The following is a 24,376-nucleotide window of genomic DNA, read 5'->3' on the forward strand; positions in this document are numbered from 1 at the left end:
TATTCAGTACTTGAATTGAATACAGTCTAGGGACACAAGTGGTAGCTTTTATACACAAGTAAGGACGTGCATGTTAGACCTATGGTCTTAAAATATCTGTGGACCATTTTTAATTCTTTACAAGAGAGATTCTGGCAGTAGCTTATGCTCTGGTATATAAAATACTGCAGTCTTTTGTCTGTTGATTTTACATTGCTTTTACCTACCAGGTACTGGTAGCAAGATAATTGTGTGTCACATTTTGCGATCATCATGTATGTTAATTGATTCTTGGTTAATTGCAGCTACTTACTATAAAATAGCATTTCAGAATCCATTTTTTCCTTTCAATTCAAATAATTTTAAGTTGTTATTTTTCAATCCCTAGATTTCTTTCTTGAAGAGCCTTTTTTACTGGGCTAGATTTTGGGTTTGATTTTCATTGTGTACTGATAACATTATTTTAAGTTGAAATATGGTCATATTTGTTTAGTGCTGGTTTCCTATCTTTTTGAGTGTTAGAATACTTTTTGATATCGAAAGTGTCTTAGACCATCCCACACAAACAGGAGCTGCGTGTTTATGCTTGGTTGATTGAGAAATCTCTGCTGGTAACAATTAATGGTGAAGTCAGACCTGTGTGCCTGTTCCCTACAGCTTTATGCACATACTTGTGAAACACAGGATGCGGCTGTGAGGCCCCTCCAAGTACACATGGAGACTGGCCAGCTCCAAGGCCCCGCTGGTGTCGGGGCGCAGGCTGCACAGTAGACCACCAAGTCACCATCTAAATGAGCTTTTAACACTCTTAAGAGTTAACAGATTTTATTTTATTTTCCCAGCATCTTTTTAAAAATTATTTTTTAATTAGAGGTGTAAGAAAAGTTTATTTTTGAGAAGTCCCAAAATAAAGATGAGAAAATGAGGATCTCCTGTAATCCTATGACCCAGATGGCTTTGCATTGTGGTCATAATGTTTTTTTTTCCCCTTCTAAAACTTTCTGTATTGTGAATTTTTATTACTGAAATAGCACCTGTAATACTACAAGGATCTAATTATGGAAAAGGTCCTTTTCCCATAGCCCTTTGGTCCCCACCCCTCTAGGAGCCTCCATTAACAACTTGCTGTCTGTTTTACCTCAGGGCTCCTGAAAACATAAATAAAGATGTTTATTTTGTTTTAAGTTTGTTTTTTTTTTTAAAACAGAAATGCGGGGACTTCTCTGGAGGTCCAATGATTAAGACTTTGCCTTCCAGTGTAGGGGGTGCAGATTTGATCCCTGGTTGGGTAGTTAAGATTCCACATGTCTTGTGGCCAAAAAAACCCATAAAACAGAAGGAATATTGTAACAAATTCAATAAAGACTTTAAAAATGGTCCTAAAAACCCATGATTTTTGCTTTTTTTTGTTGTTGTTGTTCTAGTCCAGAGCATCACAAGGTGACGATCCTGAGCAAAACGAAGCCTCAAGGAAGAATAAGAAAAAGAAAGAAAAGTCTAAATCAAAATATGAAGTCCTGACAGTTCAAGAGCCACCAAGGATTGAAGTATATTTACATTTATTACTCACCTTGTTTGATATAATAAATGGGTCTTCCTTAATAGAAATGGGTTCATACTGGTTGCTGAAGTAAAAATTCTCCAACATTTTCTTTAATAATTGTAGTGCTGGGCTTCCCTGGTGGTGCAGTGGTTGAGAGTCCGCCTGCCAATGCAGGGGACGCGGGTTCGTGCCCCGGTCCGGGAAGATCCCACGTGCCGCGGAGCGGCTGGGCCCATGAGCCATGGCCGCTGAGCCTGTGCGTCCGGAGCCTGTGCTCCGCAATAGGAGAGGCCACAGCGGTGGGAGGCCCGTGTACTGCAAAAAAAAAAAAAAAAAAAAAATTGTAGTGCTAAAGAAAATAGTTGTCACCCATTTTCTTCAGTTCTTCATTTTGGTGTCCCCAGTGCAGTGCCCATCTCATAGCAGGTTCTCAGTAAACGAATGAATGGCCTAGAGAAAAAACTACTTGTATTGAAATTTAATGGTGTGTATGCCCTACTACTAATATATACCCCTCAGTATCTTCTGGTCTGTTTTTTTCTTTGCTTTGGCATGCTGGCTTCTGCAGGGCCTCCTTTTCTATCTAGATGTTTTGGTATAATATGCTCCACTATTGAGAGAAACTTAGAATACTGTAGATCTGTTGTGGACCCTGGTCAAGAAGAGAATATCATGAACTTCCGAAAGTGCTCTTTAAATTGTTGTCCAGTGATACTCCAAGAATGTCTCTGTTCTCCAAGGAGCCATCCTGGATCCTGATTATGTTTCTCATGGGTCTGCAGTACCAGACTCAGCAGCCTGGCTCCTGGTGCTGGCAGAAGGGTCTCTCAGCAGTACTCCCAGGCAGCCAGCTTAGGGTCAAGCCCGAGGTGTTCCCACAAACTCGAGGGGCTCCCAGGGCTTTTTGAACATTCCCTTGAGAGTAATGGGGTTGCATGTTTGAAAACCTATGACTGCGGTAGAGCATTATTGTTTGGGCCAACAAATAACTCATTATTTCTGCCCACATTTTTCACATAATTTCTCCAGGGTCCCTAAAATGTTGACAGAAGCACATAAGACATTTTAAAATGATTTAAACATTGTTTAGAGACCTGTTCCTTTGTTTCTTTTTTCTAGTCTAGGATCAGCACATGTGACAAGATGCTTACATCCCCTGAGTCCAGATTGATGGTTTCCCTACAGAAAAGCATAGTTGAAGGATGGGTGCTTGAAAACTCTTGTGCCAGTATGCTTGGGGCAGTTCGTAGACTGCTTGGTGAACCCACATCCTTGAGGCCCCTGCTCTCTGCCTCTGGAGCAGGGAGATTCAAACTGCGGTCCTTAACTTTGTTCTAAGAGTGAAATAAAGCCGAAGCACTTACATTAGTTTTTTGGTTTTGTTTTGACTGTTTTATAACACCTTTGAGCACTTTTATAAGGATATTTTTATGGAAAGAAAATAAGACCAAGGAACAGGTTGTAGTTGGGCTTATTTGATAATTGTGATTTGCGAAGAGCTAAAGGGTGTGTGGTTTACTTAGGATGCCGAGGAGTTTCCCAATCTGGCAGTTGCATCTGAAAGAAGAGACAGAGTAGAGTCACCGAAATTTCAGTCTAAACAGCAGCCACAGGTAATTTTTAGATTGAAACCACAATTGCTTTTGGCTTAACTTTTCTTGCTAAACTAAACTGAGAAAAACTGCTTTCCAGACTTCTTTGTGTATGGGGACAGGTGGTTTTGTTTTGATTCATTCCTTCATTGGGGAACCACATCCAGTGTGTTGAAACAAAGTTGCTCTTAAGCTAAAACTGCTTTATCACTTTTGAAATTAGGCTATTGGTAACTGCCATTGCTGTATCAGAAAGGAGGGGAACACAAACTGCCTAACTTGGATTTAAAGAAAAAACTTTGACTTAGTTTATTCAGGAAACAGAAGAATCTCTTTGTGAGGCAGTAATGTCTGACAGAAGGAAAAAAGAGAGCCACCAGCATTTCACTCAGGTAGTCAGGATCAGAGGAAGAAATGATTCTTCTCTTGCCTTAGCCCCACTGTGGATTCAGGAATGAACTTGTAGTTCATAATCTAGATGGAGAACTTGCATACTTTGGGCATGTTCGTTGTCATTTTGCCTTTCAAAGTGGGGTGATTGTTTTCACATTTGTGAAAAGTAAAATTCTAAACCCATGTATCTTTGCATTCCTATGTTGTAATTTGGTTATCTTCCATCCCTGCAGAGGTCTCTGTGGCTGCCTGTGCTGTGCTTAGCACTCACCCATTGCCATGAGCCCTCACCCAGCGTGAATTTGGCATCAGGGAAGAGAACAGTGGCGTGGGGCAGGAGTGGAGGTGTTAAAGCACAAGAGACAACACGTCCGTACACCCTTATACAGTCTCAAAACCCAAATCAGAATGATTTCAGAAATAACATTTGTTTAGAGTGTATCTGACTTTGCGCCTAAATATAATACTCACCTGCTGGGTGTGTTTTGGACTTGTATAAATTTTTGGTCATGCCTCCATGGTTTCATGGCACTTGGTTGGCTCACTTAGGCAATTGGAGAGCGAATGGTGTTAATGAGGCAGTAGTACCAACCAGCTAGCCCCACACATAAACTTTCGTAGCCCAGGACTTTATACAAGTCTTGGTTCCTTATCTGTAGATGTATGCTGTTATTCACAATGGAGATGCAGACGTGTAAGTGGTTTAATTAAACCAGTGTTATGAAAGAAGGAGGAGAAAATAAACAACCTTGGTGGTAATATTGGCAGATAATTTGGAATTGACTGGGGTTTTAATTACTTTAATTTTTTTTAATTTTAAGATTTTTATAGTCCCTATATCTGTTTTATCTTACTAATTATATGATTTTTTATCATAAAATGAAAAGCACAATTTGTAAAATTTAGTATTATAAATAAACTTCTGATTTTTGAACTTTTTAGAATAATTTTAAAAGTAGTGGAAAGAAGAGCCAAATTCCAGTACAGTTGGATTTGGGAGGAATGCTAACCGCATTGGAAAAGAAGCAGCACTCCCAGAATGCAAAGCAGTCCTCCAAACCAGTGGTGTTCTCAGGTAAAAGAGTCTTTTCATTTCAGACAAATGATTGAAGTCTTTTTCAGTAGACTATTTTGTGACTGTTTTTTCTTGTAATCAAAAGTTGTTTATATATGATCAAAATAATGTGGTGCTGGAATAAGGATAGTTATAGACCAGTAGAATAGAATTGAGAATCCAGAAATAAACACACATATCTATGGCCAGTGAATTTTTAACAGGGTTGTTGAGTTCATTAAAAGGACAAAGAACAATCATTTAAAAAATGGTCCTGGGGCAACTGGATTTCCACATGCTTAACAATGAAGTTGGACCGCCAACCTCACACCATATACAAAAATTAACTCAAAATGGATCAACAACTTAAATATAAGAGCTAAAACTTGAAACTCTTAGAAGAAAACAGAGGTAAATCTTCATGACCTTGGATTACGTGATGAATTTTTAGAAAGGACACCAAAAGCACAAGCAACAAAAGCAAAAATAGATAAATTGGATTTCATCAAAATTAAAAACTTTTGTGTACCAAATGACATTATTAAGAAAATGAGAAGACAACTTATAGAATGGGAGAAAATATTTGAAAATCGTATAAGGATTTAAGATCCAAATATATAAGAACTCTTACAATTCAGTAACACTCATTTAAAAAATGGGCAGAGCTCTTGAAAAGACATTTCTCCATGAGAAGGTATATGTACGGTCAATAACATGTGAAAAGATGCTCAACATTGGTAGTCATTAGAGAAATGCAACTTAAAACCACACTGAGGCAGTTCTTGAAACCTACTATGATAGCTCTAATCAGAAACATGGAAAATAACAAGTGTTTGTGGGGATTTGGAGAAATTGGAGCTGTTGCTGATGGAAATATTAAATGGTGCACTTACTTTGGAAAACAGTCCCATGGTTCTTCAGAATGCCAAATAGAGAGTTGTCATGTGACTTGGCAATTCCACTCCTCTGAATGTATCCAAAAGAATTAAAAACAGAGACTCAGACACTTGTACACCAGTGTTCATAGCAGCATTATTCGTAGTAGCCCAAAGATGGAAACACCCCAAATGTATATCAACAGATGAATGGGTAAGCAAAAGGTGGTATATACATACAATGGAATATTCAGCCTTAAAAAGGAAGGAAATTCTGTCATAGAAAATAGATTAGCGGTTACCAGGGGTTGAGGGGAGTGGGGAATGAGGAGTTATTGTTTAATGGGGATAGATTTTTATTTCGGGGCATGAAAAAGTTCTGGGTATGGGTAGTGGTGATGTTTCCAACAACGTTGTGAACGCAATTGATGCCACTGAATTGTGAAGTGAAGAATGGTTAAAATAGTAGTTTCTATGTTATATGTATTTTATCACAAAATTTTTAAAGTTATTTAAGTACGATGATTTTAAGAAATAGGTCTTATTAAAAGGTGGGTTTTGGGGACTTCTCTGGTGGTCCAGTGGTAAAGAATCCACCTTCCAATGCAGGGGATGCAGGTTCAATCCCTGGTCAGGGAACTAGGTTCCCACATGCCACAGGGCAGCTAAGCCCATATGCCAGAACTCCTGAGCTCAAGCATCTCAGCTAGAGAGCCCATGTGTCACAAACTACAGAGCCCACGCACCCTGGAGCCTGCGCGCCACAACTAGAGAAGAGAAAACCTGCGCACCACAACTATAGAGAACCCTGCACACTGCAGCAAAAGATCCCACGTGCCGCAACTAAGACCCGATGCAGCAAAAAATAGATAGATAAACATTAAAAACAACAACAACATGGGTTTATGGGTTTTCCACTTGATGTGATGACTTGGTGTACCTAAAAGTCTTACGTAAGTGCCCTGTACAGGTTATAAATCTTCACCAGATTGAAATGAATTACCTGCCTGTCCATGGGAACGCAGCGGGTGGCAGTGTTGGCTTGGTAGTGATGCAGTCATTCTCTCCTCTGAAACACCTCTTAGAGCCAAGATAGTTAAAATTGGCAATATGTTATACAGAGAAATAATGCACATTTGCCACCATAGTCTTTTAAATATGTTTCCCTCTGAGGCAGTTTATTTACTTTAAAAGTGAAAAATAGGTATCCAAGGAAATGGTAAAGAAGCTTACTTTTTTTGGTTTCTGAAGCATTTTAAAGCAATTTGTGGACATCATGTCATTTTACTTATAAATACCTCAATCTGCATCTCTAACTGATGGTGATTTTATTATGGCATTAATCCCAGAAAGGATAAACATGATTTGTCTCTTCAGGGGAGGGAGGTAGCATTTCTTTTCTTTTGAAAATTTTCAAACATCTGGAAAAGCCGAATAAAATCATGCAGTGACCACCCATGTACTCACCATCTAGATTCTAATTTTTTTCAATCTCGTAATTTTTCCAGAGGTCAGCAAACTATGACCTGCTGGCTGCTGGCTGTAAAGTTTTATTAGAACACAGCAAACACTTGTTCATTTAAGTATTATCTGTGGCTGCTTTTGAGTTATAATGGCAGTTGAGCATTGCAGTATGCATATGCTCATTAGCCTAAAATACTTGCTCTCTGGCCCTTTAAGGAAAAGTTTGCTGACCCCGATTTATCCATTCATCAATATGTTGTTTTTTATTTTTGCTGCATTTAAGGTCGGTTGCAGACACCACTGTATTTTACCCCCAAGTGTTACAGCATGCATATCATTTACTAGAATTCAGTATTTATTTATGGCTCTTCTTTTCCTTTGGAGGTAAAATATGCATTTAGTGACATGCACAGATCTTAAGTGCACCATTTGAAGCCTTTTGGCAAATGTGTAACTGTGTAACGTAGACTCGTGGCTATGTAGGACATCGTCAACACCCTTGAAATTTTCCTCAGCCCCTTCCCATTCCAGTCATTCCCTGCTGCTACCCACAGGCAACCATGGTTCTGATTTTTTTTCTGCCATAGACTAGTTTGTCCTTGTTCTAGAACTTCATGTAAGTGGAATCTTAGTATATGCTTCTTTGTGTAAGTTTTCTTTCACTCGACACAATATTTTTGTGACTTACTTACACTGTAGATGTATGTCAGTAGTTCTTTTTGTTTTTTATTGAGATGAAATTCATGTAGCATAAAATTAACCATTTTACACTGTACAATTTAGTGGCGTTTAGTACATCCACAGTGTTGTGTAACCATCACCTCTGTCTAGTTCCTAATATTTTTATCACCCCAAAAGGAAACCATTAAGCTCCCCATTTTCCTCCTTTCCCCAGCCCCTGGCAACTACCTATGGATCTGCCTATTCTGACATTTTATATAAATGGAATCATATAGTTTGCGACCTTTTCTGTCAGTCTGCTTTCACTTAGCTTAATGTCTTTGATGTTCATCCATATTCATGTATCTTATTTCACCAGTGTTTGTGATCGAATCATATTCTGTTGACCACAATTTCTTTATCTATTGATGGACATTTAGGCTGTTTCCACCTTTTGTCTGTTGTGGATAATACTGCTGTGATTATTCATGTACAAGTATTTGAGTGTCTGTTTTCAATTCTCTTGGGAGAGTGGAATTGCTGGGCCACGTGGTATTTAGTTTATAAATTGCCAGACTGTTTTCCAAACTGCCTGTGTACCATATTACACTCACCAGTAATGTATGAATGTTCTCCTGGTTCCACATCCTCATCAACATTTGATGTTGTTGGTCTTAATTTTAGCCATTCTGATGGGAGTGGAGGTGGGATTATTTTGAAGCTGAAAATTCTGAACACTCTCTGGCAGATGATTTTATATGGGCTGCTGAATGATATAGTCAGCAGTTTCCCAAATAGCCTTCTCATGGCTACAGCAGAAGTAAGTTTTAGTGAGTTTCATAGTGACCTTTATTAAAAGCCCAGAGTACAAATTTAAAATGTCTGAATGCAGTTAATTTAGCCCATGTACAGTGTGGCTGAGGCACCAGTCGACGGTGTGTCCCTGAACCCAGTGTTTGTTTTTCACACAGTATCCCCAGGATTGCCAACAATGGCACTGCCTGGGAGTGAGCTGAAAGTGCAGGTTCCAGGAACACCTCAGAAGTGGTACACTAGAACCACTTGGTATGGGAAGGGCAGTAGGTGTTTTTAACAAGCACACAGTGGGATTTTTTGTTTTGTTTTATCTTTGTTTTTCACTTTTTTGTGGTGGAAAATTTGAAACATAATCAAAAGTAGAGAGAATATGATGAATACTGCCACCATGTGCCCATTACCCAGCTCCATCAGTTAACAACATTTTGCCAGTCTTGTTGCATCTGGAACTCTACTTTTTTTTTCTGAAGTACTTGTAGACATCAGGTCATTTAGCCTGTAAATACGTCAGTATCTCTAATTGATGGTGATTTTGTTTTTAATTGAACCACTCTGCCATCCTCCCGTCTAATAATATTAATGATTATTTCTTGCTAGCATCTTGTATCCAGTCTGTATTTAAATTTCTTTGTCTCAATGATTTTGGTAATTTTATTCATTTCAGGATCCACAGTTTTATACATCACATGTGTGAGTAATTCTTACATATATCAAAACTTGGGACCACTGCCTTCTTAGATATTCCTCAAAGTTGCTTTTCTCAGCTCATCTTCTGTTTGGTAAAGGCCTGCAGTGTTGGCCTTTCCAGAGAAATCTGCAAAGTGCTTGGCCAACCGCTGATTCTGAAGAATGTAGCTTCTTGGGGAGCCTGCAGGGAAGTGTGTAAACTACTGACTGAGCATTCTAGATCTCCAGTCAAAGGTAAAAGCAGGAAAAGTGAGGGAACTACCTCTGAGGCTATATGAGGTGGCTATTTTGCAACTAGTTTCAAGTTGGACCTTTTAGATGCAGTTGTGTATGAAGTACATAAACAGTTTTGCAAGGAGTGGGGGCCTTCAATCAGATGATATTTTTAAGTATTTGAGGTTGTCAGATTGTAAGGTTGGGATTTTGGTAGTATTGAAAGGACATTTTGGTCAGAGATCCCAGGAATACCCAAATACTGACATGTCCATCACCTTCCTTTTTGACATCAGTAAGGGAACCATTCTTTGCAGAAAAAGTAAAAATTAGGTAAGAGGAATTCAGGGTTCCTCTTTATTTTAGATGAGCCAGTACCAAGTACCCCTATGTGGGGCTTTTGTGCCAGAACACAACTTAAGTCAAAGGCCTTTGGAGGCTTATGTCTATTCTGGAGCCCAAGTCAGGCCTTCCCAACTGGCTGGTCAGATTAAAGAGGAGGTGAATGCTTTTACCAGCAGCATAGGGAAGAGTAGCCCTGGCCACCTAGCAGACGGTGTGTTTAAGATATGTTTCTTGTAGACAGCATATAGTCGGAGCTTTCTTTTTTATACAGGCCAACAATCTCTGCCTGTTGAGTGGGGTGTTTTACTCATTCATGTTTAATGTAATTGTTACTTTGGTTGGATTTACTGCTGTTGCTATTTTTTTCTGATTCTTATTTATTCTTCTGTTCATCCTTAACTGCTTTATTTTATGTTAAATATAGAGTACCATTTTGATTCCTTTGTTGATTTTTTCCTTTACTTTAAAAATCCTATTTTCTTAAAAATAAAGTGGTTGCTTATAAATAAGTAAATTAAGCAATGAATTCTGTCATTGTTTATCTAGGAACATCTATATTTTACATTCATTTTTTGAAGGATAGTTTTGCCGGGTATAGAATTTTTGGTTGACTTTTTTTTCTCCCAATACTTTGAATGGCATTCCATTGCCCTCTTGCCTCCATTGTTGACAGTGAGACGTCAGATATTACTTGTCTTGTTGTTCCACTTTCTGTGGTGAGTTGTTTTTCCCTTGCTACTTTCCATAGTTTTTCTTTGTTTCCACCTTCAACAGTTTGACTATGATATGTCTAGGTGGGAATCTCTATATTTATCCTACCTTTGGTTGGGTACTGTTTATCCTATTTTGGCTTTGTAGATTAAAGTTTTCATCAAATTTGGGAAATTTAGGGCCATTATTTCTTCAGAATATTTTTTGTCTTTTCTCTTTCCTCTCCTGGCACTCCCATTATATGTATAGTGGTATGTTTGTTGTTGCTCCACAGGTCTCTTGAGGCTGTCTTCATTTTTTCAATCTTTTAAAATCTTTAAAATTTTTCTTTCAATTGAATAGTTTCTATTGATTTATCTTCATGTTCACTGATTTTTCTACCATCTCAAATCTGCTACTGAGCCTTTCTCCTTTGTTATTTGTATTTAATGAAATCCTGTGTTTTCATCTATTCTCATAGTTGCCTTGAAGTCTTGGTCATCTGTGTCCCACAGCTGGGAGCACTCAAAGACAGTTTCTGTTAACTTCCTTTTTTCTTTAGTATGGGTCACACTTCCTTGTTTCTTTGGAAGTTTGAAAAATTTTTTGTTGAATACTGAATATTTCAGTTAATATATTGTAGCAACTCTGGATTTGATTTTTTCCTTCTGAGAGTAGTGATTGTGCTGGGGTTTTTTTGTTTTGTTTTGTGTAAGGAACTGCCTTGGTCTGAATTTGGTGGCTGTCTTCCTCACAGTGTGTGGTTGTTGATGTCTCTGCTCAGTTATTTTTTTTTTGTTTTTATTTTGTTTTTGGCTTGCCTTTCCAGGAGTCACCCCTGTGTCTACACAGCACTTTTAAAACATATTCCAAAATTAAGGAGGGTGGGTAAAATATATTTGGAAAAATACTGATGGTTGTTGAAGCTGGACAGTGAGTACCTGAGTTTGTTGTTATACATTCTCTTTTTCTTTGGTATGTGTTTAGAAATTTTCCTAATTAAAAAGTAGGGGGAAAGTATGAACAAGTTAACTATTTCCTTGGGAACAGGAACAAGGTGGGAAGTAGAACAGAACCATAGTATGCAGTTGAAGTGTACTGAGTAGTGATTGTGGTCATGTATTTACACTGTGCAGGGAATTTAGGAAAGTATGTTTATGTCTAGAAAACTCAAGAGAATCAACTTGAAATATAACTAGGATTTTATAAGGTAGTGAGGTAGAAGGTATGCATAGGGAAGCCAGTGGCCAACTCCTGCAAAGGCAGTGTCAACTGAAAATGGTGGAGTAAAAGGCATCTTAAATCTTAAGTACAAGCTACCCGGAAAAATTCTTAATCAAAAAATGAGACCCACACATCATCAGATTTTACTGAGCAACATAGGAGATTTGATTACAACATAGGAGATTTGATTACAACATAGGAGCAATATAGGAGATTTGATTACAGGGATAGGAAGCTGGTTCTCTAAGGGACAATTTGATGAGGATGAGGAAGGTTGTGGGTATGGGCGGGCAGCATAAGGAGCCCCTGAGACAGATCTGCAGCGAGCCTGCCCTCTGGAGCCAGGCAGGTGGCGGGCAGCAGCCTGAGCCATGTGTCCCTACTGTGTTGTAGTCGGGGCGGTGCCCGTCCTCTCCAAAGACTCCATGTCAGGGAAGAAGGGCCACCGCTTTGGCCAGGTGAAGACCCCGCACAACCCGTTAGACTCCAGCGCCCCCCTGATGAAGAAGGGGAAGCAGAGGGAGGTCCCCAAGGCCAAGAAGCCAACCTCGTTGAAGAAGGTGTGTGGTGTTTTGTTTGAAATTGGGCGCGAGAAAACCTACAGACTCTCCTGTATCTGTGTTACTCCTTTCGACTCTTACATTTTTAGATTTTAACCTTCACTCTCATTTGAAACTGCTCTTGTCAAGATGGGTACACGATTTTCTGAAAGATGATCCCTTGCTCTTCCCACATGGTGTGCTAGAGCGAGTGAAGCAGGGTGCCTTAGCTGCTGGAGGGGGAGGCCTTATTTATTTATTTTAATGCTTTGGAATGACATGGACAGAAAACCAGAAATGGGGGAGTATGTTCTCATTCACATTTTTTACCCTCATTCTACCCAAGGCAATCTGTCTAGTGCTCAGATTTGGTAAATATTGGACACTTCCTGGCACACGTTCTTTGATTTAATTTTCAAAGCAGCCTGTGGAGTGTGGTGGGTCTCAGATGGAGGAAGGCATGTCTTGCCTGGGGCCAGGTAACAGTTGAGCTGCACAGTTGCATCAGAGCCCAGTTCTCACATGCCCTGCTCTGTGCACCCAGGGGGAACATGCTGCTCCTGGGCTGTGGGTGAGAGGGTTGGGCCCACCCATGGGGGTGGGTGGGGAGTAAGGGCACAAACAGGCACAGTGCCAACCAGCTTAACTTGGGTGGCTTATTTTGCAGAAGAGCTTATTTTTAAGTGCAAGTATTTAGATGTTTTGATCGTTTATTTAATTTTAAAGATTATTTTGAAAGAGCGGCAGGAGAGAAAGCAACAGCGTCTCCAAGAAAATGCTGTGAGCCCAGCTTTTGCCAGTGACGATGTGCAAGATGGAGAGAGCGGTGGTGACGACCAGGCCCTCGGGCAGCCTGACCCCTCAGGTACCGAGTTCTGTTGGTTTGCTTCTTAAAGAATCCTTCAGCGGGGGCGGCCGTATGCACAGCCAACTGTCTGGGCTTTGCCCAGCCCTTGTCCCTGTGTGGTAAAAGCACGTGGGCGTTGGGCCTTGGGAATGCAGAAGTTTTCAGTCTCCTAACTTGACAGTAAGAGGACGTCCCTATGGGCAGGTGGAGCTTCTGGTGCCTCTGCTTCTCAGGGGTGAGAGGGACAGAGGGGTGAGGCCCCTGAGTTCGATCTGTGTGACATTGGATGGTCCTCGCAATTTGAAGTGCCATGAGAATTAACACCATTAACTGCAGAGCTGCTTGCCCACAAGTGTGTGAGACATGGTGTCATACAAGAAATGGGTTAAGTAAGCATTTTAGTGAATTATACATTCAGAACAGTACACAAATCAGAAGCATATAGCTTGAGGACTTTATACCAAGTTCAGAATTGTATCAGCCCCACAGTCCCCATGATTCCCGCTCAAGGCCTCAGCCCTGTCTGCAGCCCTACCCGTGAGCTTTCAGGCTTTGTTCCAGTGGAATCTTGTAGTGTGTGCCCCTCTGGCCAGCAGTATATCTGTGGCCTGTAGAGGTAGTACCAGATTGTCATTGCTGCATAGCATCCAGGTGTACAAATGTGCCAGGTGGCATGGGAGTGTTGTGGGCGTTTCCACTTTGGGGCTATTAGAAGCACAGGTGCTGTGGCAGCGTGGGATGTATATAGGGGACGTGAGCACCCCTCCTGCTGGCATTTCCCCGGGGTGGATCTTGGGGTTGGGTCCACTGCCACCCAGCCTAGAGGCTCCTGCCATACAGGCTGCCAGGGGTTTTACAAGCTACGCCTATGGGTGGTGGAGAGGCCAGCCACGGGACATTGTCTTTCCTGGTGGATGAACTCCTTCCTCTGGTGATGTTATTGCACTTGCACTTTGGAAGTGTCTAGAAGTAACAATTTGAGTGTTGTAAGCTGTTATTGAATCCTGTCTGATGGATTTAAACACACCTATTGTGGCTTTCCCAGTTTAGATGTTCAGCTTCTCTTTTAAGGGTTATTTGATAAAGGAATGGTTTCAGGCATTTGCAAAAAAATTGAGAACTAATAAACCTGCTTTTAAAACTTATTGATAAGAACTTCAGGTTAAATTTCAAAATTAAAAAATAAATTTGGCCACTGAAACCACACATTTAAAAATGGTTAGGGAATTCCCTGGTGGTCCAGTGGTTAGGACTCCACGCTCTCACTGCCAGGGGCTCGGGTTCCATCCCTGGTTGGGGAACTAATATCCTTCATGCTGCGTGGTGTGGCCAAAAAAACCAAAAACAGTTAAAATGGTAAATTTTGCAAATATTTGCCGCAATAAAAATAAGAAATAACTAAATAAGGGGCGGGGAGGCACCTCTAGGCAGTGCAGAGAGTCGCCCGGTTCTTCTGATTTCCCAAGCCATTCCCATCACTCCTCTGCCTGCTGTGACACTCGGTGGCCGTGTCTGGATGTGGCGGGTGTGTGCCGCCGAGTCTGGCTGCTCTGGCGACACTGCCGCTGTTGAGCATTCCCTGCCTCAGTCCCCGCAGTCTGTGTGTGGAGCCCTGGAGGGGCCATGCTGTGACTTCTTTCTCTAAAACTCCAGGGGGAACAGAAGAGTTGGTGTCCTGTGCTTCTGTGGCAGAGAGCAAGTCGGAAGACCAGCTGGGAGCTGAGCCCCAGAAGGAGGTGGACGCCTGCCCCAAGATCCACAGCCGGCGGTTCAGGGAGTGAGTGAGCCTGGCAGCTGTGCCTGCAGTGGGGCCTGGGGCACTGTGCTCACTCTGACACTGGGCGTTGAGTTCTTCACCCACTGGCTCATCTGGGCCCCGGTGTTTGCATCCTCCCGGTGGAAGGTGGCTAGGACCTGGTTGTAACACATGCCAGGGCTACCTAATCTGCTCCCGAGAGGTCCTAGTGCCGTGATGCCAGAGGTGCCCTTGAATCCAAGCTGTGGTTGGGGGAACGGGTAGTGAGGTGACAGCCCGTTGCATCTGGGTTCCCCTCTCGTTGTGTAATTTCTGTATGTAATTTCTTAGGGCACTCCGCCTCCTTCCCTCCCACTTTTCTTCAGGATAGACTCCCCAAACATTTTTTTTCATGAGGAGAGGTGCCCGGGAGTAGCTGCCCTGGGGACATGGGGCCCAGAGGTCTTTTGTCCCTTATAGTTAGGGCTGGAGAGGATGCCTCCATCCATACCTTTCATAACATCCTATCAGGAGTTCCACCTTTTTGACTAGTATTGCTCATCAGAGCGTGATTTCTTGAAAGTGGCATGCTGTCCCCCTCATCTGAGGTGTGCCAGGAGCAGTGCGCTGGAGTGTCGCAGCCAGTGGAAACGTGACTGTGTCTAACATTTCTTTCAGCTACTGCAGCCAGATGCTCAGTAAAGAAGTTGACGCTTGTGTTACGGACCTGCTGAAAGAGCTGGTTCGTTTCCAAGATCGTATGTACCAGAAAGATCCAGTCAAGGCTAAGACCAAACGCCGACTTGTGTTGGGGCTGAGGGAAGTTCTCAAACATCTGAAGCTCAAAAAGTTGAAATGCGTCATCATCTCCCCCAACTGTGAGAAGATACAGTCGAAAGGTAAGGGCGCTGTGGCGTCCCTGGCGTGTGGCCCCCTGCAGTACACACCCTCTGGCTGCCACACACGCATCAGCAGCTAAGGGGCACCGAGGCCTCGGCACCTCAGTTTGTTTCATTTTCTCTTAATTGAGTAATTTGTTTCCAGAGTTTATGGGATCAGCCAGTGCATTCCTCTGTGAGGCAGGCTGTGGTCTTCACAGTGTGGCTCAGCTGGCCTGCGCAGGCCTCTTGTGGTTACTGGTCACTCGCACCACAGAGGCTTTGTGACTGGCAGCTAGGCGGTCCCTGCATTGGGCTTTTGTCCGTTTTAAATGTGCTTGCTCAGTCTGTGACTAACTCATCTGTCCACTGATTAAAGATGGGTTTGTTGGGCTTCCCTGGTGGGACAGTGGTTGAGAATCTGCCTGCCAGTGCAGGGGACACGGGTTTGAGCCCTGGTCTGGGAAGATCCCACATGCCACGGAGCAACTGGGCCTGTGAGCCACAACTACTGAGCCTGCGTGTCTGGAGCCTATGCTCCGCAACAAGAGAGGCCACAACAGTGAGAGGCCCGCGCACCGCAATGAAGAGTGGCCCCTGCTCGCCGCAACTAGAGAAAGCTCTCGCACAGAAATGAAGACCCAACACAGCCAAAAATAAATAAATAAAAAGAACAACAACAACAAAAAGATGGGTTTGTCCAAGCACTTGGCCATCTTACTGATGCTGGAAGGTTGGTTCCGTTTTTCGGGATGTGATACGCTGGGCGAGGTGACCGACAGATGGACGTCTGTGACATCTCCCATTGGCCCTTGGGTGGTCCATTTTGTGTCCTCCTCAGGCTGCGCGGTAGAGGGGTTGTCAGTTAAGAGCAGAATGCCGTCACTTAGACACTGGTCCTCCATCTTCGTGTAAGTGTTCGGAGTCCTTCTCTGGTCCTATTCCTCTCTCCTTCAGTGTAAACTTCCACTCGGCTGGAACTGGACTTTGAGGGATCCAGTCCAGATCCTAGCCCTGAGCTTTTCTGGTTGCTGTTCCAGTCTGAAGACTTGAGGTTTCCTGACTTGCCTGCAGCACCCAGGGGCACTAGGGCAGCAGCTGGACCTGCTCATTGCCAGCCCAGTGGGCTTATCCCCGTCCTAGTTCAGGGCAGGTCCAGTCCCAGCCATCAGAAAGAGGTCTCGGGACCTGCCTATTCGGTTGTGTGCTGGCAGTGTCCCCACCACAGTCCCATGGCAGGCGCTGAACTTGAAATGAATCACTCCTCAAGCTCTCACCCGGCTGCCTGAACCTCTTAAGGCAATGGGTGCATCGGGCATTCTGCAGCGTCTCTCCTGGAATCGTTCCAGGCTCTGTGCTTCCTGTGCAGCTGTCGTCCTGGGGACGGCCTCCCCCAATCCCTGTTGGGGTGTGGTGTTTAGTGGCTCTCGTGCACTCCTTTGTCTCGGGGTGTGCACATCCCCCAGTGGCTTATGAGAGAAAGGGTACATGGCAGCACATTTAGAAGATGGTGCTTGAAATCCAGGCTTTCTGGTTTCTGACCTTTTCCCCTTTGTTCTCCCTTATCTCTGGAAGCTTGTGGGAAATTCCTTGTGCGCAGGGTTCTGGGAGGTGGGGCGGTTTGCAGGCAGTGCCCTCAGTTCTCGGACGTGCTGTTGGGTTTGTGCTCTGAATCTCCCTACAGTTGGTCCTCTCTAGGCTCTTCCTGGAACCATGTTGCTCAGATGCTGGGCCTCCTGCACTGCTGTCCTCCTGTGACTTTTCCTCTTCCTTTCACCTCTTTCGTTTGGTTCTGTTTTCCGTAAGGATTCTTCAACTATGTCTCAATCTTTCTGTAGAGGTTTTTATTTCTGCTATTATTTTTAATTTCTGGGAGCTATTTTTATTGTTTTCTGAAGTTTCTTTGTGTGTTGCAGCTGCCGTTCCTCTGTGGATGTGTTTCCTCCCTGAGAATAATAGTGATGTGAGGTTTCCTTCTCCCTGCATAGCCTCCCTTCCCAGGTGGTTTGCTGTTTTGATCTCATGGTGGAGGTTTCTGCAGATACCGGTGTCTGCTATCTGTTTGTCTTTTTTTTTTTTTTAATTATTAAATTTTTTTGGCCACACCGTGTAGCATGTGGGATCTTAGTTCCCCAACCAGGAATCAAACCTGTGCCCCCTGCATTGGGAGCACGGAGTCTTAACCACTGGACCACCAGGGAAGTCCCCTGTTTGTCTTTAACAGCTATTATAGCTGACTAGAAATCTGGGGGTGGGGCTGGCATTTAAAGGCTTTGAGCTGCATTTGAGGGCAGTGGTTCTCAAACTGTAGTGAGCATCAGAGTCACCCAGGAGGCTGGTGAAGACACAGATTCCAGAGTTTCTTCCTGAGCAGGTCCAGCAGGCCCCAAAATTTGCATTTCTAGTAAGTTCTTAGTTGCTGCTATGGATGCCAAGCTAGAACCTCTGCTGTAGGATGACAGCTGGGCTGCTGCTCTGTCTCTCTGACTCCATATTCCCTGGGGAAGAACTCTCTTACCTCCTGCTGGGAGTCTGTGACCTTGTCCTTATGCCCACGGTTAGAAGTGTGGGTCCCAGTGTCCCACAGACCTGCCCATCTGCCTCACCAGAGGCCTGGCACTGGCATGTCGGCTGGGTGAAGTGGGTCTGGACATCAACTTGCTGTCACCTCATCTGAACTTCACCCTGTCTCTGAAGTGCCCGGTGCTGCCTGTTAGCTGCCAAGCTCTGGGGATTGAATTCTAGGGTGTAAATGGCTGGGTCTAGGGGTTTTCCCATTGTTGGCTTAGGTCAGCTGAGTCAACTGTTTGCATTTCAGCTTCCAAAACTTTTTTGCTCTTATCTTGCATTCTCCTGTGGATTTTCACCTTTAAAAGACAAACCAGGGACTTCCCTGGTGGCACAGTGATTAAGAATATGCCTGCCAATGCAGGGGACACGGGTTTGAGCCCTGGTCCAGGAAGATCCCACATGCCACAGAGCAACTAAGCCCATGTGCCACAACTACTGAGCCTGCGCTCTAGAGCCCGAGAGCCACAACTGCTGAGCCCATGTGCCGCAGCTACTGAAGCCCACGTGCCTAGATCCCGTGTTCCACAACAAGAGAAGCCATCCCAGTGAGAAGCCCGCGCACCTCAACGAAGAGAAGCCCCCCGCTCGCCGCAACTAGAGAAAGCCCACATGCAGCAACAAAGACCCAAAGCAGCCAAAAATAAATTTTAAAATTATAATAATAATAAATTTAAAAAGACAAACCAAAAAATGGGAATGTGTGTACTCAGTTGGCAGTCCACCTTGCTCTTTCTTTAAGCCTCCACTCCTCTGACTGTGGCAGAGAATGGAGCTAAGAATGTACTGATGGACATCTCAAGGATTTGTTACTCATTTAAAATACGTTGTTTAATCATCCGTCCCTACATTGTTTTTTTTTTTTTTTGCTTTGAAGCATAAAGAACTCGATTATGTGTTTTAGGAATGTTTATTCCTTTGAAAAGATAACCAATAGATTGTCATCATTTTACATGTAAAATTTAGTATTACAGCCTGGGATTATGTTAAAATACTGTATTTGCTCCGAGTGGCATTGTTCTGATAATTCTGAACTTAAACTTTAAATGGAAATTGTTTACCTGATTGAGCATTTGCTTGTTTTAAGTTGTCTTCCTGTGGAACTTTGAGAAGTCGGCACTTGGAGATGCTTTCAGCTCTCACTAGTAACGTCGGCTGGGAGCTGGGCTGAGCAAAACCATCTTGACTTGGCTGCTGTGTCGGGGAAAGCAGGGCATGCTTCCAGTGTCCTCTCCCAGGGGAGTCAGAGGACGCGCTGAATTCCCTCAAAACGAGATGTGACAACACGTGTGAAGTGTGATGTCATCTACCAGGGAGGCTCCTTGGGGCTGGTCACATGGGCACCCTCTGCCTGGCATGTCCCCACATTCCAGACTCACAGAAGGAAAGCTGGTGTTCAGTGTAATCCTCATATGCATTTTGGGTACAGTAGCCACTCTTCATAGTTGGGGTGACAGGGGTCCTCCCAAAGCCCAAATTCAGGGACCAGAAGGGTCAGCCAAGTAAGTTGGCCTTTTTATGGATGGCAGCTGTTGGGCCGGTTGCATTATAGCTCTTTTCGGTACACTGCTGTAACAGCCTTTGTGACCAGCTCCTGGGTTGGGGTACACAAGGCAGAGACAGACCCTTGAGTGAGAGGCCATGGGGCTGATGTTGAAGAGACTCGGTCAGCCTCCCATGGTAAGCTGAAAATATATCACTGTAAGGAACACAGCCATCGCCTCACCTCTGGTCCTGTCTCCCCCTTTTCACCACCTGCCCAGAACTGTTTTTTCTTTAAAGTTTATATCCCCAGAGATTTCATCCTCATCTTTGATACTCTTCAGGTAGATCTGGGGCAGGGGGGTGGGCAGATTTCAGGGATATGGGGCTTAACCATTAATCCCCAGTCAAACCAGCTGCAGAATGAGTTCCCAGTTCCCTCAGAGCAGTAGGATGTGCATTTGAGAAGTTCCTCTTGAAAGAAGATTAGGTAATCATATATAATTAGATACCAGGTGATAGGAGATCTTGGGAAATTTTTCCTTCCATGCAGACGTTGTGTGTTCACTCAGGAATTGGTCAGTTTCCAGAGGAACCGGGGCAATGCCATGCTGTAACCTCCTTTCAGATGCTAGGTTCAAACAGCTCACCATGCAAGAGGGCAGGATTCAGTGCTTGTTACTTTCCTTTGGGAGTAAGTCCCCCCAGATACTTCCCACCACCCAGAGGCAACCACCATTGCTATATTTTGATGTGTCCTTGTTAGTCCGTGTGTGTGTGTGTGTGTGAGTGTGAGATCTGGTGTCCTGGATCCCATTTGTGCCTTGCTCTTTTTAGTATCACAGTCTGGCTCGGGACACTCCCATTCTTCTGGCTGCGCAGTCCCGGGCTGATGGTCACTTAAGTTGCATTCAGATTTCTGTAGCCGTAAACAAGGATGCACCTTTCACACTGTAGTTTTTTTCTTTTTTCTTTTTTTTTTTCTGGCCACGCTGTGCGGCATGCAGGATCTTAGTTCTCCAACCAGGGATCAAGCCCACACCCCCTGCAGTGGAAGTGCAGTCTTAACCACTGAACCACCAGGGAAGTCCACACACTGTTGTTTCTTACTGAACATCTCCGTAGGTACATTCCTAGAGCGAAACGGCCTGTGCACTTACCAGGTTAACGCACATGCCACGCTGCCCCCCGGGGACACTCCAGCCCCTGAAGCCGGGCTGCTGCTTCCTCCTGGCCTCCCCACCCTCTTGGGAAGATTCTGTTAGCATTTTCTTGTGAAGGGAGGTTGAGTACCTTTCCACTTGTTTAAGGGCTTGGCATTTTCTGTAAATTGTTGATTCTTTACCCATTTGTCTTTTAGGATGTCAGTCTTTTTTATATTTATGTATACCTTTTTTTAATAAATAAGAGCCCCTTTGGGTAAGAGGTGTAAATATTTTTGTTTTGTCATGTGTCTGTTTTTCTTTAAACCTTTTTTGGCCATTCAGAGACTTCAGGTGTGTACATATTAGTATTTTTTATTCTTGTTTTTATTGCATCTAGGTTTTGTCATTCATCGACCTTCCTGCTCCAGGATTATTAAAGATTTTTTTTCTTAATTCTTTTTTTTTCCTGGTTCTTCCATGTTTTCATTTTTGTTTAGGTTGAATGCATTTTAGTCTAAGATGGATCTTTGCAGAGGCTGACCTGCTCGCTGTCCCTTCTGCACCTTCTCCGGTGCTTCAGAGTGCTTTTGCAGACCTGCTCAAGCACCACGCATTTGGGTCGTTTCTGGACCTTCCATTCTGTCGCTCTTCATCCCCCGTTTACGTTTTTGTAGTTTTATAGCAAGCTTTAATACCTGGCGATGCTAGCCTGACGTTTCCTTTTTCAAAAGGCTGTTCTCATATTATGTATTGGGTTGGCCAAAAAGTTTCTTTGATTTTTAAGTAAAAATAAAAGACACATTTTTCATTTTCACCAAGAACTTTATTGAACAACGTATTCACCCTTTTGTTCCACTACCTTCTGCCATTTTTCAGGCAACTTCATAATTCCATATTCCCAAAACTTTTTGAGCAAAGAACTGTCCCGGGTGCCTTTTACAGTCTTCCAGGAAATGGAAATTTTTTCAGTCAAGAGACTTTTGTAAAGACTGAAATAAATGGAAATCTGAAGGTGCAATGTCTGGTGAATACGACGGATGAATCAGAACTTCCCAGCCCAGCCAAGCTGTAACAGTTTTTGCCTGGTTATCAAAGAAACATGCAGTCTTGCGTCATCCTGATGGAAGATTATGCATTTTCTTTTGACTAATTCTGGATGTTTCTCAAGTGCTGCTTTCATTTCGTCTAACTGGGAGCAGTACTTGTTGGAATTAATCGTTTGGTTTTCCAGAAGGAGCTCATGATAGAGAACTCCCTTCCAATCCCACTGTATATACACCATCACTTTCTTTGGATGAAGACCAGCCTTTGGTGTGGTTGGTGGTGGTTCGTTTTGCTTGCCCCAGGATCTCTTCCATTTCACATTATTGTACAGTATCCACTTTCCATCACCCATCACAATTTGTTTTAAAAACGGAACATTTTCGTTACGTTTCAGTAGAGAATCGCATAACGAAATACAGTCAAGAAGGTTTTTTTGCTTATGTGGAACGCAAACATCAAAGCGATTAACGTAACCAAGCTGGTGCAAATGATTTTCAGTGCTTGATTTGAATATTTTGAGTATGTCGGCTGTCTCCTGAGTGTGGTGTAACGTTGATTGTTCTCAATTAATGTCTTGATTTGGTCGCTATCAACTTCAACTGGTCTGCCCGACTGTGCAGCATCAGCCAGCGAGAAATCTCCAGCACGAAACTTTGCAAATCACTTTTGACACATTTGATCAGTCACAGCACCTTCTCCGTACACTGCACAAATCTTTCTTTTGCGTTTCCACCTTTCTTGAAATAATAAAGCATAATATGCCGAAAATGTTGCTTTTTTTCTTCCATCTTCAATATTAAAATGGCTACACAAAAATTCACCAATTTTGATGTTTTTTTAAATGCATGCTGATATGGCAGCTGTCACAATACAATCTAACAAAATTGTTTCGAATGAAGTTAAAGACATCTAAGTGCTACTGGAGACATCTTACGGAAAAAAAGAATGAACCTTTTGGCCAACACAATATTTTTTAATTTCTCAAAAAAATCCCACTTAGAGGAAGTTACAGTATAAAAAGTTTTACATTAACATAAAATTGACGTGATCATATTGGATCATTCCATCCAAGAGCATAGGTGCCTTTTGTTTAGATTTTCTATTGTGTTTCACTAGCATGTTGAAGTTGCTCTATAAATCTCTCACGTTTCTTGCCACATTTATCCTTACCTGTTGTAGTGTTTGGTTGCTGTCATGTATAAAGTCATTTCTTCCGTTTTATGTTCTAGCTGGCTGATGCGTGTGTGCATACTGGTTTCTGCACTACTTGTGCACAGACGTCCAGATGTGATCCTCCTGTTGGTGGTAACTTGTCAGTGCTGCTGGGTTTCTGGCTTCACAGGCATGTCACCCGCATGCAGGGCTCCCTTAACCCTCTCTGCTCTCAGTGCCACCCCCGCCCCACTCCTGCCTGGCTGCTGCTTCGCTGGGAGGCAGGGTTGGAGGTACTCAGTGACCTCTCTGGGCTCTGGATTTCCATCTCTTAAGTGGGGTGCAGCCTCCCCCTCAGGGTTTTGTGAGGATATAGGAGCCAGTCCACACGAGGCCGTTAGACCGAGAGTGGCACGCGGTATTCAGCAGATACTTAACCAAGCCTTCATTTTTCCATTACGCACAGCACCAGCACCAGATGTTGACTTGACGTGGACACGTTTTATTGCTTTTAGAAGTGTCTCTTGGAGAGTTGATTTCTTCCATGTGGCCTAGAGTAGTAGTGTACTTGCACCGCAGTGACTGGCTCTCTCCTGGTCAAACCTGGCCTGGTACACTGGCTTGAGTAAGGAAATAGCCAGGAGTGTCACTGTCGGGAAAAGCCCTTGGCGGCCAGTGTCACCAGCACGCTCGTGTGATGCACTTCCTTGTCATTTTTTTCATTGTCCTTTGACCAGGTGGGCTGGACGATACCCTGCACACTATCATTGACTACGCCTGTGAGCAGAACATCCCCTTTGTGTTTGCTCTCAACCGCAAAGCTCTGGGGCGCAGTCTGAACAAGGCTGTTCCTGTCAGCGTGGTGGGGATCTTTAGCTACGACGGGGCCCAGGTGAGATGGCGAGGGGGCGCCGGCCTATCTTGCTTGTGGGAGGGAGTCGGGAGGGATGGTGGTTGTCTGCACTTCCACAGCACAGCAGCCCTGAGCCTCAGGGGCCCCCGTGTTGAAGGCAGCAGCGTTGGTGGCCTTCTTTCCTTAAAAGCATGGAAGTGTGATTCCGAATTTAGGTCCAGGCTCACTCCTGCCGCAGAGGAGCCTTAAGCAGGCCTGAGGTCAGCACCTGCTCTTCCCTCGGGCAGCACCGCAGGCGGGCATCACCCTGCTTCCCCGTGGAGGGCGCCATCGCCAGTTTGCAGGGGATGTCACCTGTGCTCTCGTTTCTGCCCAAGGACCAGTTCCACAAGATGGTCGAGCTGACGATGGCGGCCCGGCAGGCGTACAGGACCATGCTGGAGAATGCGCACTGGGAGCTGCCGGGAGAGCCTGGGCCCCTTGCACCCGCTAGCCCGCCCACGCAGGGCCCCAGCTGCTCTGCAGAGAACAGACCCCTGGCCCCTGCCGGAAAAGAGGAGCCACACTACAGTGAGTGCTGGGGGAATGGATTTGGGGT

General features: G+C 43.8%; 1 protein-coding gene across 7 annotated transcripts in view; it reads left to right on the forward strand.

Moving 5' to 3' along the window:
- Positions 1-24,376, forward strand: part of SECISBP2 (SECIS binding protein 2) — a 39,603-nt gene that overhangs the window by 13,863 nt on the left and 1,364 nt on the right. For 4 of the 7 annotated variants that reach the window (XM_030832510.2, XM_060301211.2, XM_060301213.2 and 1 more), the window contains 9 exons: positions 1,404-1,526; positions 3,046-3,135; positions 4,450-4,582; positions 11,929-12,095; positions 12,801-12,939; positions 14,575-14,698; positions 15,335-15,555; positions 23,663-23,817; positions 24,156-24,348. In XM_030832510.2, coding sequence (XP_030688370.1) covers positions 1,404-1,526; positions 3,046-3,135; positions 4,450-4,582; positions 11,929-12,095; positions 12,801-12,939; positions 14,575-14,698; positions 15,335-15,555; positions 23,663-23,817; positions 24,156-24,348 — 1,345 coding nt within the window. The remainder of the gene's footprint in view (positions 1-1,403; positions 1,527-3,045; positions 3,136-4,449; positions 4,583-11,928; positions 12,096-12,800; positions 12,940-14,574; positions 14,699-15,334; positions 15,556-23,662; positions 23,818-24,155; positions 24,349-24,376) is intronic. The other 3 variants (XM_060301210.2, XM_060301214.2, XM_060301215.2) reach the window with 1 other exon arrangement.

This window comes from Globicephala melas, chromosome 6 (genome assembly GCF_963455315.2).
Source record: "Globicephala melas chromosome 6, mGloMel1.2, whole genome shotgun sequence".
In the NCBI taxonomy this organism is placed as follows: Eukaryota; Metazoa; Chordata; class Mammalia; order Artiodactyla; family Delphinidae; genus Globicephala; species Globicephala melas.